Source organism: Gymnoscopelus microlampas, assembly GCF_963454915.1.
Source record: "Gymnoscopelus microlampas genome assembly, chromosome: 15".
NCBI lineage: Eukaryota > Metazoa > Chordata > Actinopteri > Myctophiformes > Myctophidae > Gymnoscopelus > Gymnoscopelus microlampas.
Window position 1 is genome coordinate 25284439 of NC_139952.1, and position 17672 is coordinate 25302110.

At 40.5% G+C, this 17672-nt stretch overlaps 2 protein-coding genes across 5 annotated transcripts in view; one reads left to right on the forward strand and one right to left on the reverse strand.

Annotated features, from left to right (window-relative positions):
- Window positions 1-994: 994 nt before the first annotated feature.
- Window positions 995-8724, reverse strand: neu1 (neuraminidase 1). The gene is made up of 6 exons (XM_084081095.1): window positions 8501-8724; window positions 7264-7453; window positions 6755-7017; window positions 4637-4819; window positions 3845-4064; window positions 995-2220 (listed from the first exon to the last, which is right to left on the reverse strand). The coding sequence occupies exons 1-6, from the start codon at window positions 8570-8572 to the stop codon at window positions 2000-2002; spliced, it is 1149 nt and encodes a 382-aa protein (XP_083937221.1). The 5' UTR covers window positions 8573-8724; the 3' UTR covers window positions 995-1999.
- A 1248-nt stretch (window positions 8725-9972) lies between these two features.
- tmem268 (transmembrane protein 268) overlaps window positions 9973-17672 on the forward strand; it is a 10739-nt gene continuing 3039 nt past the window's right edge. The window contains exons 1-9 of one of the 4 annotated variants that reach the window (XM_084081101.1): window positions 9973-10110; window positions 11960-12023; window positions 12848-12969; window positions 13700-13794; window positions 14008-14115; window positions 14755-14907; window positions 15575-15685; window positions 16000-16089; window positions 17293-17514. In XM_084081101.1, coding sequence (XP_083937227.1) covers window positions 12855-12969; window positions 13700-13794; window positions 14008-14115; window positions 14755-14907; window positions 15575-15685; window positions 16000-16089; window positions 17293-17514 — 894 coding nt within the window. In that variant the 5' untranslated portion in view covers window positions 9973-10110; window positions 11960-12023; window positions 12848-12854. Of the gene's footprint in view, window positions 10111-10626; window positions 10913-11959; window positions 12024-12847; window positions 12970-13699; window positions 13795-14007; window positions 14116-14754; window positions 14908-15574; window positions 15686-15999; window positions 16090-17289; window positions 17515-17672 lie in introns of those variants that run through there. The other 3 variants (XM_084081100.1, XM_084081098.1, XM_084081099.1) reach the window with 3 other exon arrangements.

Sequence of the window (17672 nt, forward strand, 5' to 3'; positions counted from 1 at the left end):
TTTGCCCTATCAGATCTACAGATCCTACTGGATATATTGTAAAATGTTAATTCTTTCCTCACTGGTATTTGTTTAATCAAGTATACTTGATTAAGCTATATTAAAAACATCACATTTGGAAGACCTGACTAGTCAGGTCTTCCAAATGGGATGTTTTTAAGTCAGGTCTTCCAAATGTGATGTTGCTTGTATTGTGTGAATTCAGCATTATGCAACATTATCACCATCATACATTGTCAAGATACATGAAACTAAATTAAACTGGTTCTCAGTTACCTGATTAAATAAAGGGTAAATGACAAAATTAAATGACAAATAATGAATCAAGGCCATTTGCATTATTGCACAAGTCTAATAGGCTTTTTAAAAATAGAAGAACAGAACTCTTGAATGTTGTCGGTTTACCTGCCGACAAGCCACAGTAAAAACCTTCCAGCAGCTGGCTGATGGAATCTGTTCCTCTCACAATAAAAATAAATTAGTACACAATGCGTTAGAAATCATGATTTATTCACTCCATTGAAATGTGAGTGTTTACAGACCAGTAAAGTGGAAACGAATGTGTAACCCTGGCTACAACGATGACATGTTATGGTCTGCCATAGAAGTTTTAAAGGCATGGGATTCAATTCAATTAAAAAAAAAAAAGTTTGGAGTTGGAGTAAAGTTTAAGTCTGGCCATAACTCTTTTTTTTTTTTTTAAACCTATTTTCTAATTATGTTTGTTACGTAATGTACTCAAAACGGGTACTTAAGCCACATTATGAGCTCTCTCACACACACACACACACACACACACACACACACACACACACACACACACACACACACACACACACACACACACACACACACACACACACACACACACACACACACACACACACACACACACACACACACACACACACACACACACATCCCTTTTTTCATCACTCAACAAAAACAATTTCTCAAATCTCAGAATGCATAGCAATAACAGACAATATCCATAAACAATCAACAGTATTTATCATAAAATGCCATTGATTGAAGCACTCTCTAAAGTCTCTTACAGTTTGAAAAAGATACAAGATTTCCACTCATATTTGATGTCAAATCAACAGAATAGACTAAATCATTTGGCACATTCCCACTGATAAGATATAATTCAGAACTATAACGTATAGTGTCTTCAGTACTGTACTATTATTAGTCCACAACACTGTGTTGAAAGTTAATCACCAGGGAGACGATTGTGAAATCGTACATTTTAAATGTAAAAAAAATAACCAACTAACAGAAACTGGGGGCGTTGCAAATCTTCAGCCAAACCCATGTTTTTCTGTGTGGAGGCACACTATGCTCAGCCTTCCTCTTTCCTTCCCCGGATCCCAAAATAAAAAAAGTGGAGGTTGGACTTCCTCATTTGTCTGCTGTGGGAAACTCAGAATAGAGGGAGATAACAAGGAGAAGAGCATGTTGTTTTCTGGAGGCAGAACTGACCTAACATGCAGAGTTAGGAATTTAAACCTCCGATCCAATAGAGTAAAACATTTAAATGCAGGAATGTACCTTATCATAATGATCTTCCACCGTCTTTTCTGACATTCTTCAGTGTATGCTATCCCACAAAGCAGGAATGACTTAACATATTAATAATACAAAAAAAATCCAAATCAGATGTCACACTTCCAGTCCAAGTTTTCATGTTGTCCTCCATACGATAATCAAGTGGGTCTCTGAATGTCAAGTCTCCCATCTCACCTTTGAGAAAATCTTGGGAGTAAACAACCTCTTCCTGCTTCCTGTCCCCTCCCTTCCCTGAGGTAAAAGACATGGTAGCATCTTCACTGGAGTTAAACCCCATGGTAAATTCCTCAGTGATCATTTTAATCAACATGGTCATTGTTTTATGATCTAGGAGGATAAAAATGATTTCATTGCAGTCATTGGTATTCCATAGATTCATGATTGACAACATTCTGGGAAGTGAATCCAGTGGCTCCCATTCCATTTCCTATTGTCCTCCATACAGATGGACCTTGACAAATGAAACTGTCTCAAAATAGTCTTTGTGTCCCTTCTCGTAGATCACATAGACATACTTCCGGTCCTCGGTGGAACCACTGTCTAGTGATGTCATACTGGAGTAGCCGCTCGGCCCCGCCCATATCTGAACCGCATTAGCCTCCCAAGACGTTCCATTGGTCAGCGACCAGCGTAGGGTCAGGTTAATTCCTGGAGGAGAGAGATATGGTAAAGATAGCAATGGTAACGTATTTACTGTTGATTGATGGGAAATCATTATCTCTCTTAAAAACAACAATAAATGTGACTAATCTCCAGGTATTTAATTTAGGATGAAGTTGTATTAGCGGTGGTGGACAAACGTCCTGGAGTCCCTGTGGGAAAGTTTCAATTTCTACCAGCACCAGAAGACTGAGGCTTAAGTACATACAGTACTACATATAAGTAGAGTAATGAGCAGGGGAAATGTCTGTCTAGGTGTCTAAAGATTTAGAAAAATACACTTTTAATGAACATAATAAAGTGTCTGTATCTGTATAACAATTACAGACATTGCCTTAATGTGGCAATAATACTCAACGTGTGGATGTGCGGCACATCAAGGTGAGATTTGAATAGTCAAATAATTACATTACTTGCTCAAGTATCCTACCCTGTTCATTACATTTTTGAGTCTTCTCCTTCCATACCCGTCGGGGGATATGAGCACCACACGCGCGTCATGGCCCACTTGTTTCACGGATGTGGCAACACCGGTGCTTGTTTGACGCACATGATTTGGCAACCCGGGAGCCAGCGAAAACAAAAACGCTAATAAACAGCTGACATTTGGGGAAAGAGAAAAATGGGCTTCGGTGTCCCGTGCACATGGTAATGGTCAATGGCTGTGTGCAAATGCAGTTCAATTGCTCCAGCCACTGAGGAGAACCGGGCAGAATAGATTTTGGGCACAGACAGACAGAGCTACAGACGTACAGAGCTTTGTAGAATTATAGGATGATATCTCTGTGAGGGAGTCGGTGTCTTTGAGATTGACAGCTGTGAATGAATGGAGCATTTACTTCCAGAAACTCACTGTCGAGGTCCATTTACTGCTCAGTGCTCTGATCCGGTGTACTGTATCTGGTAATTTGAACACACAAACACCGTATCCGCTCTAGCCCGGATCTGCGACCTGCAAACCAAACTGATCCCAGTCTAGCGCATAAGTTCAGCCACTGTACAAGCTTACAACGCGTCACAGATTCGTATCAAATGATTGCATTTGCTGTAATGCTAAGCGTAATTTATAATCCATCACACAACGGTGTTGCAGATCTACATGCCATCAACATGCATCGTGGCGCGGCAATAGCTTGTAGTTCTGTTCTTTATGAAACATGACAACATCTTACTACAGCGTGAAGCTGCAGGACTGTTTTTTTTCTTTACCCCTTGGCTTCGGTGAATGATATCCTGAATGTGTGATCACAGTTGCTTGCTTCATTGTTGTAACCGGTGCTGGTTGTTACAATGTGCTGACATGATCAGGTACTGTAAATGCTGAGTTCTTTGTTTACATGCTTTATCCAGTGTGTGAATTGACCTAGATACTGTATATAATAAAAAGTGGTTATTTTTCAGCAGCAGCATCCCGCAAACTATTCATCTATTTTGTTTTTTTCTTGTTTTTTCATATCAATTCATTGATATAAGAATTTTGTATCTTTTTAAACCTGCTTCTCGATTAACCTACAGTGAGCAAGATTAAGTTGATTAGAGGTTCTAAATGTCAGTTTCGATATATTTGTGGTTAATTGCTCAGCCCTACTACAGAGCATAAATAAAGCCTTACTGTGGTCAGAGCTGGCTGGGTTGGTGAAATAGAGCACTCCCTCTTTCTGCAGAGCGCCGGCTGCCACTGCAGGGTCCACCAGAGTGTAGTCGAAGAACAGCTCCTCTATGGGTAGAGAAAGACCCCCGTCCAGGCTGCGTACCACCACACGACATCGACAGTGGTAATTCATCTGGTTCCGTACATTAATGACAATACTGCCATCTTCCATCTCAAAAGGCTGTGGAGAGACAGAGGAACATGAAGGCAATAAAATAACACCAAAAAAAGCCATTATTAACATTACATTCCTAAGAAGATATACCTTAACTTTCATTCTGACACACTATAGCCCAATTTATACTTTGCCGTGTCACTCACTCGACAGTGTCACTCACTGAAAATAACGCAATGCTTCGTGTTTTTCACTTGAAAATCTGTAATCTTCAGGAAGTGACACCAAAAATAACACTTTAAAGACTTCCAGCACCTGCCCAAGCAGCGCTCTACAGCCTGCAATCCACAATGAAAATGACTTCACAAAGTAGAAAAGACAAAAAAAGGAATTTGCCTTGGGGAGCAGAATGGAGTGAGTCCATTCTTTAGTATTTTCTTTGAGACAGATAGTAGTAAAGCTGAGACAGTGTATGAGAGACCGACTATAGGAAAACCAATAGGGAGACAGTGTAGAAGAGACTGAGGTGTAAGTCTTCAGACAGGAATCAAGCAGAGGAGTAAGGATGTGTGTTTCTGGAGGTGAGCAACTTAAATCACTTCACTACCGCCAGACACAGTGTTCAGCATCAGATGTACCTGACATTCATCAGGGTTGAAGTCCAGAGCTTTCTTCTTCTGGTTGTAAGGAATACTTTTCAATGCTGCACCGTTGTACCAGTTACGTCCATGATCATCACTCAGGATACAGAATACTCCGTCCCCCTCCAGAGTTCCATGACCGCAAACCACCAGTCTTCCTTTAGCTGGGGAGTAGCGCTTCTGTAATGCCAAAATACACAGAGATTAGAGACCGATATTAATAAATGATACACTTGGCGTGTCTGGCGACTCTGCCAGTTAGTGCAAAACCCTATGCTCCTTGTGAGTGCAAGGACCTGGTTCAAATCAACCCCTAAATCATCGGATACCAGTATAAATACCAACAGCTTAGTATTTATGCTACCGTTTCAGTTTCACCTGTAAAGAACACAATTTAAACTGTAGTGTTTTTTTTTTTTTTTTTTTACATTGTCTACATTTAATACATTACATAACTGATATGAAAAATACAGTATAACACATAAAAATGTTTATGTTGAAGTACACAAAGAGAAGACTACAAACCTCAAAGATCACTTCAGTTTGTGTCTATTGATTAATAGACAGTTAATTAAGATCATTTAATTTGACTGAGAGCACACAGAATGTTTTTGAGAATTATGGAAAGGCCTACAAATTCCTGGTAGAAATGAAAAGTAAGGACTATCTGGCAAAAAAATCCAAAATAGCATGCAGTGACTGGCGTGCCACAACAACAACAGCAGCAGCAGAACATCTTCAGCCACTCAGGAAAGCAAAAACCATAATTAAGCGAGCCCCTGCCAACTGCAATGACAGTGACAGTGAGAAACACTACCATCTGGCACCACATTCAGTGTCCCAAGACTCAAGAGCAAAAGACACAATCTCTACCATATGCCTTACAGATGTTTTACTCAGCATAAACGGCTGGGCAAACCTGTACTCTTCAAGATACTTTATTTCTGCAGTGGGTTCAATCTGCTGGAATGCATGTTTTACAGCAGACATTGCACGAACTTTATAAAATGTTATATATTATACTGTACTGTACATGGAAAACTCTGAAGTTACAACTTCTAATACAGCACATTGGATAAACTCAACCCAATTTAACCAATAAAAAGATATTATATAATCATAATAACCCTCACACGAGTACAGAGAGCATTGGCATACAAAGAGGACAAATTCATGGCAGCCTGCATTCTGCTGTTTTTCAGATGTCACTTTTCATCATCAGATTAAACTGACTTTGTACACAGAACAGCTGGGAACACTGCAATAATACTTATATACTTCTATTTTTGACTGTAAGGTGATATTCAGTAGTCATTTTTCCTCCTTTTACATTACATGTAGACATAATGAATAATATAAGTGCATGATTCTTCTTATTATGAAGTTAGATTCGATAGTTAGTTAATTATATTGGTATACAAAAAGTTACACAGCAAGCAAGCATGTAGCAAAATAAACATATATATTGGATTGGATTAGCCATTTGTGAGAATAACCAAACAGAACAAATGAAAGGTGATGATAGTGTGTCTCATGTGATATGAATGGCTTTTCAAATCGTAATTTTATTGTCTTAGTTAGAAGTTAACATTTTATAGTGAATCAAAGAGGAACACCTTCATTCTGATGTAGCTTACCTGATGTAGCAGTCAGCTGACAGAGGCCTGATAAGACCTCAGTAAACAATATCACAACTCCACTTTATTCAAAAGATTTATACTCATATTCAATAATTAATGTACTTTAGACAAGGTGGTGTGTAATCAAATCAAAGTGGGATACATCCTCATTAAAACACAGATCTTTGATATCTGATGTGGTATGATCTGAAGTTCCATATTATAAAATCAAAAGTTATGTTTTTGTTACATAGATACGATATATTAAGATATGTCATATTTGTGTTCAGACAACTTGTGATGAGCATTTACCATCATCTTTACTTATTGCCTTATTTTACCCACTCTTTTATGGTCTGAATTAATCACATGATTTATTGATTGAATAATCAAAAAATATATAAACAGATTAAATGACTATGATTGATTACGTTAGTTGCAGCCGTAATCTGCATAACAAGTACAAGTTATTACCTTGTTGTTAACGGTCTCTCACCTGGATGCCAAAGCCTGGTCCAGGAGCGAAGTTCTTGACTCCCAGCTGGACGGAGAGGTTCCTGGGTGGGCTCCAGCTGAGACCGTCATCCATGCTTTCCACCATCATGGTACTGGAAGGGCTGCACTGGTATTCATGGAAACACAGGGAATAGACCAGTATGACAGAACCGGCATCCTCGTCTGCCACGACTACCCCGAGGTTCAGACCGTCTGCAGTCGATCCGTCATCTACAATGAAGGAAGTGGGGGACCATGTAGCACCTAGAAGGAAGATGGAGATGCGTATTATAAATCTGTATATGATGCATATTAATTTAAATCCCAACCATTTGCTGTTATCCAACAGTGCTATGTTTGCTTTGTGTGTTGTTGGGACGTGTGTAGATACTTAATTGATCCCCAAGGAAACTCCAGATGTGTATGCGCATGCGTGTACATTGTGTGTACACATTCTGTTTTTCCAGGGGCACTGATTGGAGCCGTTGCATGCAACTGTCCAGGATTTACCTTTGTCTATGGATCGTCGCATTGCAATAAACTTTGCTCCGAGGTCGCTGGAAGAGCCCTTCCTGGCCTCAGCGAAGGCCAGCAGGCTTCCTTTAGGAGTGAAGGTAAGCAGAGGAATCCTATAGGCGCAGACCTCCCCAGCTCCTCCGCTCACCCACAGCAACTGTTCCTCATACACAAGCGGATCGATCTGGAGTGTAGTGGTAGAAAGCAGCACAAAAGGAGAGAGAGAGAGAAAGAGAAAGTTGTAATTAAAACATAGAAAGAGTGGATTGGTCAAACTGAAGTGAAAACCTCTACTGACAATAAGAACAAAAACTACAGTGCGATGCGAGAGTGTGGTCTGGCCAACACCAACTCGCGACTCCTGAATCGCTGCCCTCCACACTCTCCTATCTAACATCTGGGTCTTGAGCTCTACAGTGTTGTTAGCTAAGCTGTAGTGCATCTACATAAGTGGTGCGCTTCTTGCCTTTCCTGGCTGTGCCCTGGGTTGGCTCTCAGTGTCAGTTTGCTTGCCACCAGTTCGGGGTGCCTGACGCAGTGCCCTGCCAGCCTCATCCTTCTCTCTCTGACGTTGTCTGTGACCCGTGGTAGATCCCCATACACATTTTCTGATGTGGTCTGTCCATGCAACACCTATCCACCTGTTTCCTAGGCTTTTCACTGTGTTCCACTTCCTGTCTTTTGATCCAATTAAATCCAATGAAACCGGTCAGATGACTAATGATATCCAATGAAATCCGACAGGAAGTGGAAAACACACAGCCAAGAAACAGGTGAATAGTATTTATAGCCTTCTTGTGTAGACTCCATCCAGGGCCCTTTACTGTTGTGCTGTGAGGGTCCATGTCTCAGCCCCATACAGCAGTACTGACTCCACTGTAGCTATAACTACAGGATTGACTTATTGATTGATTGGTTGAATACTTTATTAGACAGAAATTAAAACAGCATGGGTACAGTCATACATTTGGGTTAAAAAGGATAACACTAAAAGTCCTGGGGACTTGTTTCCAACGTGGTCCTATGAATGCAATTCATCAACATAGCATTAAAAAATAACACCAAAATACAATATGTTCCTACATTATAACCACAAATAATGATTATAATTCCAGACAAGGTCACGTTTTTGAGGACTTTAACTATAACTACAAAGCTGTAGACTTTTTAGTCTCACTGCTATAAACAAACGAAACGAATATGAAACGATACGTTAAGTAAAGCCTCGTACCTTGCCATAGTTGAAGCACCGACACGGAAGCAACGCAGAGAAAAGAAACGTCAGAACGACCAGTCCGCCCATCGCTGTCCTGTTTGAAGGGCTTGGTCCACAGAAGTTCCCTGAAATTATATTGAAATCAAGTGGTTTAAGAAAACCCCAATCTGCAAACTAAACCTGTAAACTGACTAAACTCTCTAGTCGTTTTCCCTGCATCTCTATTTACAGCACCTTCAGTCATGTGACTACCGTGTGTGGTCATGTGATAGCTGTGGGTGGACCCTCCCAAGCCTCATTTGGAACCTCTCCCCCCGCTGATATGAGTGCGACACCGGCGAAGATTGGCCAATATTGCTGATTCGTACGTTTTTTCCGCACATATCGTATCCAAAAAGTAAAGGTATTCGTATTCCCCCCTGCTTTCAGATGTTTTGAATTTCAGCGGTCAGGAAAATTTAACTGATGGGTTGAATTTCAAAATGTACTTGAGTAGTACAAAAGTATTACATCAATATGTATAATGTACTTAAAGTAGAAAGTACTCATTATGCAGAATGTCCCATTTCACAAGTTTTCAAATGTATAAAAATCTTTTGAAAATAGCAGATCTACAAGCATACAATGCGTTGCTGTGAGCTTGTAGATCGGCTATTTTCAAATGGCCGAAATCTATATAGGGCTGAAGTGGTTATGTATGTTTTGTAATAATAATCAAAATCTACAAAGTAAATAGTAACTAAAGTTTTCAAATAAATAGTGGTAGTGGAGTAAAAGTACAATATTTGCTTGTAGGCTGAGATGTAGACTACTACTGGAGTAGAAGTAAAAGTACTGAAAACTGGAAATACTCCAGTAAAGTAAAAAATACCTCAACATTTTACTTAAGTACAGTCATTTGAGTAAATGTACTTAGTTACTTTACACCACTGGTATTTATATGTTAAGATTGTTCAGTATGACCTTTGAGTTTGCAGAACAATTTGACAATGCCTCCCATGTTTGCATCTGTCAGAGTGTTTCTGACTTAAAAATTGGAAAACAACAGTGACGGACATTGTATTTATGAATACATTATCAGCTACTCTATGTAATAACTACATGCTATATTAGATTATATAGCATGTAGTAGTATATTAATTATATCAACACACAAAGCAAACATAGCACTGTTGGATGACAGCAAATGGTTGGGTAATAGAACTTTACCCCCAAAATCTCCTCAAAAGTCCACATTACACTGACTGTCTTTGCCCACAAGAGGGCAGACTTTACAATTTGCCATGGTTTATTACTAGGAGCCTTCAACAAGCGTGTGTGTGTGTGTGTGTGTGTGTGTGCGTGCGTGCGTGCGTGCGTGCGTGCGTGCGTGCGTGCGTGCGTGCGTGCGTGCGTGCGAAAGAGAGAGAGAGAGAGAGAGAGAGAGAGAGAGAGGGAGGGGAGATGGAGAGATAAGGGGGAGAGAGGGGAGGAAGTGAGAGGGAAACTAATATGTGACAGTTCCACAATTCCACAGTTTCACACCACATCATCATGTCTAGCAGAACAACAAAGGTCTTTGGCAGAATATCTACTTGTACGCATTCTACGCAAACTACCACAACACTATGAAAGCAACAGACTAGGTAAGGAAACTGGCTGTTTTAATGTTTGTATATGGTGTGTGTTTGTGTGTGTGTGTGTGTGTGTGTGTGTGTGTGTGTGTGTGTGTGTGTGTGTGTGTGTGTGTGTGTGTGTGTGCGTGTGCGTGTTCGTGTGTAGCCTCTATATATTATTTTTTGTTTTCTCACAGCGTAATTATATCAAGACCAATGTACTGCTACTGATTATGTTTTTTGGTTGAGAATGTATGGACTATGCTGGTGTTTTTTAGAAACGCCACAAAACATAACATGAATATGAGTTGTTTATACAGTTGTGCATAAGAATAATGACTAGGTGCATTAATGCACTCATTCATTGTTCTATCTCAGTTGAGAACCGTACAACACATTCCAACAGTCATGTGTTGTAGTTGAGCTGAGTCACACGCTAATAAGAGAGAATGAGAGAAAGAGAGAGAGAGAGAGAGAGAGAGAGAGAGAGAGAGAGAGAGACAGAGACAGAGACAGAGACAGAGACAGAGAGAGAGAGAGCAACAAAGTATGTGAAAAGGGTGGAAGGGTGGAGAAGGATGGAAAAGACTTAGTTTGGTTTGAAACATTTGAAAGAGTCTGATGAGAATGACTCATGAGTACTTTGCGCCTGGATGTTAGATGTGAGACCTCAAGACAACGTGAAGACGAGTTCCTTTTGTAGGAAAAAAGAAGTTCAACACAACCAGGAAGAGACGATAATGAAGCACTATCGCCTTCATTACAGAGAGTGGAACCTCAACAGTCTTATTAAAGTGAATTGGATGTTAGTGGACTTTCATCTGAAGTGCAAGTAGGATTTTGTTTTGTTTTTAAACATAATGCTTCACATGTCTCCATTTAGTCATTACCATCTTTAGATACTCAAGCCTGCCTCAGCTAGTCATTCCACATCGAATATGACACAAACATGGATGTAATCTGTCTACCTTACTGCCGACACAGTGTACTACTACTTGCCTGGTCTATAATCTCAAGTCCCAGTGTCCCAAGTTCTGCAGTCTGAGGCATTGTATCACCACGGACTGTTTCCTCTTTCTAGCAGTGAACCACTGAGACAAGCTTAACCACTTACAACCCCAGCATCCGTATTTTGGTGGAAACTTTAGCAGAAAATAGCTGATCTACAAGTTCACAATGCGTCGTTGCGATGCATTGTGAACTTGTAGATCGGCTATTTTCAGCGAATATATTTAGTGTAGAGCGATCACAGAAAATGAACTATTGCAGAGCCCTGAGGGACTCCGGTCAACCAAGTAACCAAGGGTTTACGTGGTTAAGATGTGGCTGCACAGCCCCGTGCTGATGCATGTGCGTACGCAGCTCTTCTCCCTCCCCCATTTGAACAGCTGTGATGCAAACTGGCACTGATGAGGCCTCCTTGTGACTACAAGGGGAGGAAGTGAAAATGAGAGTGCACAGGGAGAGAGAGAGAAAGAGAGTGAGAGAGAGAAAGAGAGGGAGAGGCAGACAGACAGAGAGATTGAGGCAGAGAGAGAGTGAAAGAGAGTGAGAGAGAGAAAGAGAGGGAGAGGCAGACAGACAGAGAGATTGAGGCAGAGAGAGAGAGTGAAAGAGAGTGAGAGAAAGAAAGAGAGGGAGAGGCAGACAGACAGAGAGATTGAGGCAGAGAGAGAGTGAAAGAGAGTGCAGAGTTTACTTGGGAACACAAGTTGACGTCCTCAGACAGAACTTTCACACCCCTGTTATAAAACACACCCGAGAGAGAGAAAGAGGAGGGGGGGAGGGAAGGAAGGAGAGAACTAACTATGAAGTTTTCTTTCTTTCTTTCATTCTTTTAAATGGATTTCCTCTGTTTGTTTTGTTTTGTATTGGTCAGAGTGTTGGATCGGTAAAAGGAGCAGCAGTGTTTCATGCTGAGTTGAAGACACCCCCCTGGTGAGGTTTGTTATGATCGACCTTCTATCTATAGATAGCTTATCTTCCATTAACCACTCTCCGAGCCCGACGGCCTTTGCTGCATGTCATTCCCTGTGTCTCAGAAAATCCCTATAGAGGAAATAAAACTGCTATACTGGTCTCACATGACTACTCTGACTGAAGGTGTTCCATATTCAGTGGCTTTTCAAAATCAGGACTTTTATTCCACTGTCACAAATGATGTCTGTCAATAGACACAGATACATCTCTGATTTGAAGCAAGTTTCAAAATACCAATTAAACTGTCAGCATTCCTTACCTTCCAAGAGCGTCTGCTAAATGCCTAAATTGTACATTGTAATTTCATGTGCCAGGTTAAACTTATGATCATTGAAGTGACATAGAAACAGTAATTTATCATCCATGCAACAGCGATCACTTCCATCAAATACAGTGTGTCCTATACAAAGGCCCATCAGCAATTAAAATGCTAATAACAGCACTATATACTATATGTCGTCTTCAAATAAACATTTTATCAGCACTCTTGAAAACATGTACTGTTCTTAGACAGGTTAAGACTCCCCCCCCCCATTATGAACACGGTTGAATTGTTCTGTCACCTTGCTAGTGAGTCATGCATGTCCTTGGTGTAATTAAAATCGGCAAAACTGTACACCCTGTGCAATTTCTATTTGTGAAGCCTAAAAGCCAAACAGAAACATATTTTGTATTTATATGTTCCAACATTCAATGCCAAAAACACAATTAAATCGTTGACAATGAATCATCAAGTAAACTTTCATGATGGTGACAGCCCTAGTGATGTGTACTTGTACACCATCAGGACCTGGATGATGGATGATGAGACCAGAAACTGTCAGCTGACGGAGGAGGATGAGAGAGCACCTCAGTCCAGGCAATCTGGACCACAGACGCAAAACACCAACACACCCAGATGGTCCAATGGTAAGAGTCTGAACTTGAAGCCTGATTCATACATGGTTGTATGACGGTGTCAGACACTTAAAATAGCCCATCTACAAGCTCTTGTAGATTGGTTATTTTAATTTACAATACTTTTCCATAGCTAGTAAGCAGGCACACATTAATAGCACTACGCATTAACGCCTCAGTCACCATTACTGTATTACAGTCATACTATGTTACTTGTGCTGTTAACTATTTAGCAATGAATTAGTAGTTCATTAAACCTCAATCTTAATTACAACTTTTTACCCTGGGAAGTAAAGTAGAGAACAATCCTACAGTACGTATACCTGTAGCTATGTGGCAGCAATTTGTTAGTTATTGGTAACTCACTAGGTGGTTGACACACTATCCTGTCAACTTCCTAAGTACCCCACCTGTTAGTGGCCTTGATTTAGTAAATCGTTATTCACAAAGGTCTATATTTATCAAATCTTTGAATGAGAGACAGAGAGAGAGAAAGAATGAGAGAGAGATGGGAAGAGAGAGAGAGAGAGAGAGAGAGAGAAAGAAAGAGTCTTATTTGCAAAATGACAAACAAACAAAAATGAATATGAATAAAAAGACAATGAAAACGGATGAAAACAGTGATCGAGACCTACACTGTAATAATGATTATGTTATTTCACGTTTAATGATGTATTATGTCTCTCTCTCTCTCTCTCTCTCTCTCTCTCTCTCTCTCTCTCTCTCTCTCTCTCTCTCTCAGGTCAATGTGTGTTAGCAGTACCCTGCAATTCCATGCTAAACCCAACCTTTGATCTTTCATTCTGCCGGGCCATACTAGAGAGAGATGGCTTTCAGGTCAACAAACAACTTTCTTCATCTCTCTCACTCCTCTCTCACACACACACACACACACACACACACACACACACACACACACACACACACACACACACACACACACACACACACGGTAGTCTTCCATACAAATAAAAAGTTAAAGACACAAACGTACAAATAACTTCCCAGCCTAATAAAGACAGTGTCAGACTCTTTGTCTTCCGTCATTAGATTCCCGTGCAGGACTTTGAGGCTGCTCTGGGATTAGCGCTGGATGTCCCCTCGGTCAGAAGATACATGGCATTCAATTCTGCCCTCTTCCATTTCATGCTGGCTCCAGTAAGTACGTTCGCTCTGCATTCACACCACATTGTGATTTGTGCGGCTTCCGAAAATAGTGTGACGGTTGTGAGCTGGATCGGCTATATTTTCGGCGAGTGACACCGGTACGACGAGGAATAAATCAGACTTCACTACGAATAGCAGCGAGGTTAACGCAACATGTCTGCTTACCTGCTGAATAATAATGCCAGTGTGTTGACAGTGTATGGATCTCTAATACATTTGCAATGCATTTACAGTGACTGCATTTACAGAATATTAACAGTGTATTTCCAGTATCATTTACAGTGTATTTTACTTTATATTGACAGTATTATTTACAGTGTATTGACAGTATTATCTACAGCAGGGGTCTTCAACAGGGGGTCCGGGACCCCTAGAGGGTCCTCAGATCTACTATAGGGGGTCTGCCAAATCTTTGTGTAGTACAAGTACTAAGTATTGAAGGTTTAAGTGCTTAAATGACTGAAATGAACAAAAAACATGAATTTACACAACACTGATGAGTCAATGAAGCTATCTATGAAATCTATTAAAAAGTGTCCTTGGGCTGAAAAACGTTGAAGACCCCTGATTTACAGTGTATATTGCCAGTATCATTTGACAGTGTATTGACAGCGTCTCTCGTCTCTCCAGGTATTGTACGTGGTGCTGTGGTGTGCTGCGTTCTCCACATTGCATCTCTACCTGACTGTCACAGACTACTGGGTCCTGTGTCTGTCTGTCAGCCTTATCTCCATCTTCCTCACCACTGCCATCATCTTCATCCTCCACCACAGTAACAAAGAGGTAATTATACCAACCCCAACATGTCAGTATGTATTCGCAATACGTTGAAACTAAATATGATACACATGATTATAACGCCCAGAAACGGCCAAACTCACACACTTTTAGACTTCTTATAAGACATATACAACTTCTGTGAAACTTTAAGCACTATATCAGTGTGATACATTGTACATAAACAGACCATTTTTCAGGTAACTAGATTTTGTGAATGTTTGCTAAACATTGGCTAAACGGTACTGAAGAACTAATGGACGTTTAAATTTGATCTATAAATCAATTTCTTTTCAATCAAGCATTTTTGCTAGATTTATCAAATTAATCCTCAAAACCAAGCTTTTGAAAATAGTGGTCAGCAATGTCAAGTATATAGAACGAGCACACCATTCAAAGTAATAGGGCGACCGAATAGAGCATTGAGTTCAATGGACAAGTGGCGCCCTGTTCTATTCGGTTCCTCAAGCTCTATACCGTGAGTGATAGTCAATGAGCTAAACATGCCAAATGGCCCCTTAAATGGACCCATAAGGTCACTCTCTGTTACAAACGGACAAATGAACACTGAGGGTTTTACTGTGTGTATGACTATTATTATGTTCTTACAGAATTTATTCCAACATTGTGATAATGAGCATGGTCCTTGTGTGTTTCCTTCCTGTGTCATTAGATCAATGTGAATGTGGATGTGCGTCTGATACAAGTCAACGAGAGGATGAGTAAACACAAATTGTTAGTGGGCGTGGCCGACTGGGTCCAGAACTGCGCTGGAACTCTACAGGTACAGTACACTGTTCATTTAACTTAGAGAGGGTACAAAATAAATATATACATTTTGACCCTCCCTGAGTTACAAAATGGATAAATAATATTACATCATTACTTATGTCAGATAATAACATAATATATTCCAACATTATTGTGATAGTGTGCAGCACGTTCAGTGGCAGGCCGCTGATGATTTCAGCAACCACATGAACTCTGTCTCCTCTTATCACTCTCCTCATCTTTCACTTTCTTTTTAACGTCCTTTTCTCAATCCCTCTGCATCTCCGTCCATATGCCTCCCTCCTTTCCTCTCGTCTCCTGTCTCAGCTGATGTGTGTGTACTGGGACATGTCCTGCTGTTTGAGGACACTGACAGAAACTCTAGAGGAGAGCAGCTCCGTGGCAAACGACACCCAGGTGAGTAGAGAATACAGCTGTCACTTCCTCTGTTCTACTGCGGTTCAAAAGATTTTCACGGCGAGGCTCTTAGGGGCGAGCCGCCTAGAATAGTGGTTCTCAAAATGGGGTCCGGGGACCCTCAGGGGTCCTTGAGAGGATTCCAGGGGGTCCCCAGCAAAATGAGGACCAGTTTTATTTCACTATTATTTTCACCACCTAGAAGGTCTCCAATGAGAGATTGTCTTTTGGGGGTCCACGGCCTAATATGTATCAATTTAGGGGTCTGTGACATGAAAATGTTTGAGAACCACTGGTCTAGAAGAGGATCTGTCTGTGTGTGTCTGTCCGGGGCTTATCTTGCAGCCCGCTTGACCGATCAGTGCCAATTCTTTTGTGCATCCTGACAGTAGGCCAAGGTACATCCATGCATTTTTTTTAATAATTTAAGTTTCTAATGGAAGTCATGTTTGTCTTCAATTGGAAAAACTTCAGCAAGGCAGCATACAACAGTTCACTATACACACAAACATTAAAGGCAAAACATGAAACACAGTGTAAAACAGGCATAAAAGAACAGTATTACTTATGTTTGTGTAAGGCAGAGTTCGAAGACTGGTTCACAGGACATTGAACGTCACCATGGCACATCAGTAAGAATGTATGGACAACTGATGGTTACTTTTAAGCCCTTCATTTTCACTGAAACACAATTACAATACAGTTCAACAATAATAACATCACAATTAACAACAATTAGGTACCTAATAAACAATGATTAGCACTCTAAGACGGATGGGTAGGCCTACCACTAAAGACTAGAGTACTAAGCAAACATATGACAATACACCAAGTAATAATGAATATTCTCTATAGGCTAGTGATTACTGCATTACCCAATACTACAATAAGTAAACTATGTGCACTGCGCATTACACACGATGAGGAGCAGAACTCTGTCTCCCTGCTCTTAATGGTTAATGATGGTTGTCTAATTGTGTTAAGCAGGGAGACAAATTTAGCAGAGTCTGAACGCCAGGATACAATATTATATCTACACTTGTACATTCTATAATGAAATATTGGTTCAATCTATTTGTGAGTTATTTGACTGATCTGATACCGTAAGTCAGCATAATACAAAATGAGGAAAATTAACCTAGGTTGAGAGAAAAGCAGCCTTGTCCTTCAAAGCATTAAAATGTACTGTTTCTTTACCAGAAGAAACTGAAGGAGAGGATGTCCCATCTCATCCTGGTGACAGAGGTCAAGCCTGTTGACCCTGTGGTCAGATGGTCAGGGGAGGAGGGGGGTTCAGAAGAAGAGAGGCCTCTACTGACAGACAACAGGGAGGAGACAGGGAACAGTAGCTCTTCTAACCAACGGGAGGACTCTAAGATCACGACAAACTACAGCCTCGTTCCTGAAACCACATCACCTGCTCAGGTAGAAACCCTGTACACCACAATTCACCTCACATAACACAATGAAGGAATTGATCTGAAATATATAATTGACAGTAGATGAAGACATGTTTTGCTATTTTTTAGGTCTGTCTTTTTCTATAGTCGAATCTGATTGGTCAAATGTTGCCTATAGTCGAC

Coding starts and splice junctions, on each gene's coding strand:
- neu1 (XM_084081095.1), bottom strand. CDS start 8,572: ATGGGCGGACTGGTCGTTCTGACGTTTCTTTTCTCTGCGTTGCTTCCG. Junction 7,018..7,263: donor GCGACGATCCATAGACAAAG/GTAAATCCTGGA, acceptor TCTTCCTTCTAG/GTGCTACATGGTCCCCCACT. Junction 2,221..3,844: donor CCCAGCCAGCTCTGACCACA/GTAAGGCTTTAT, acceptor TCTCTCCTCCAG/GAATTAACCTGACCCTACGC.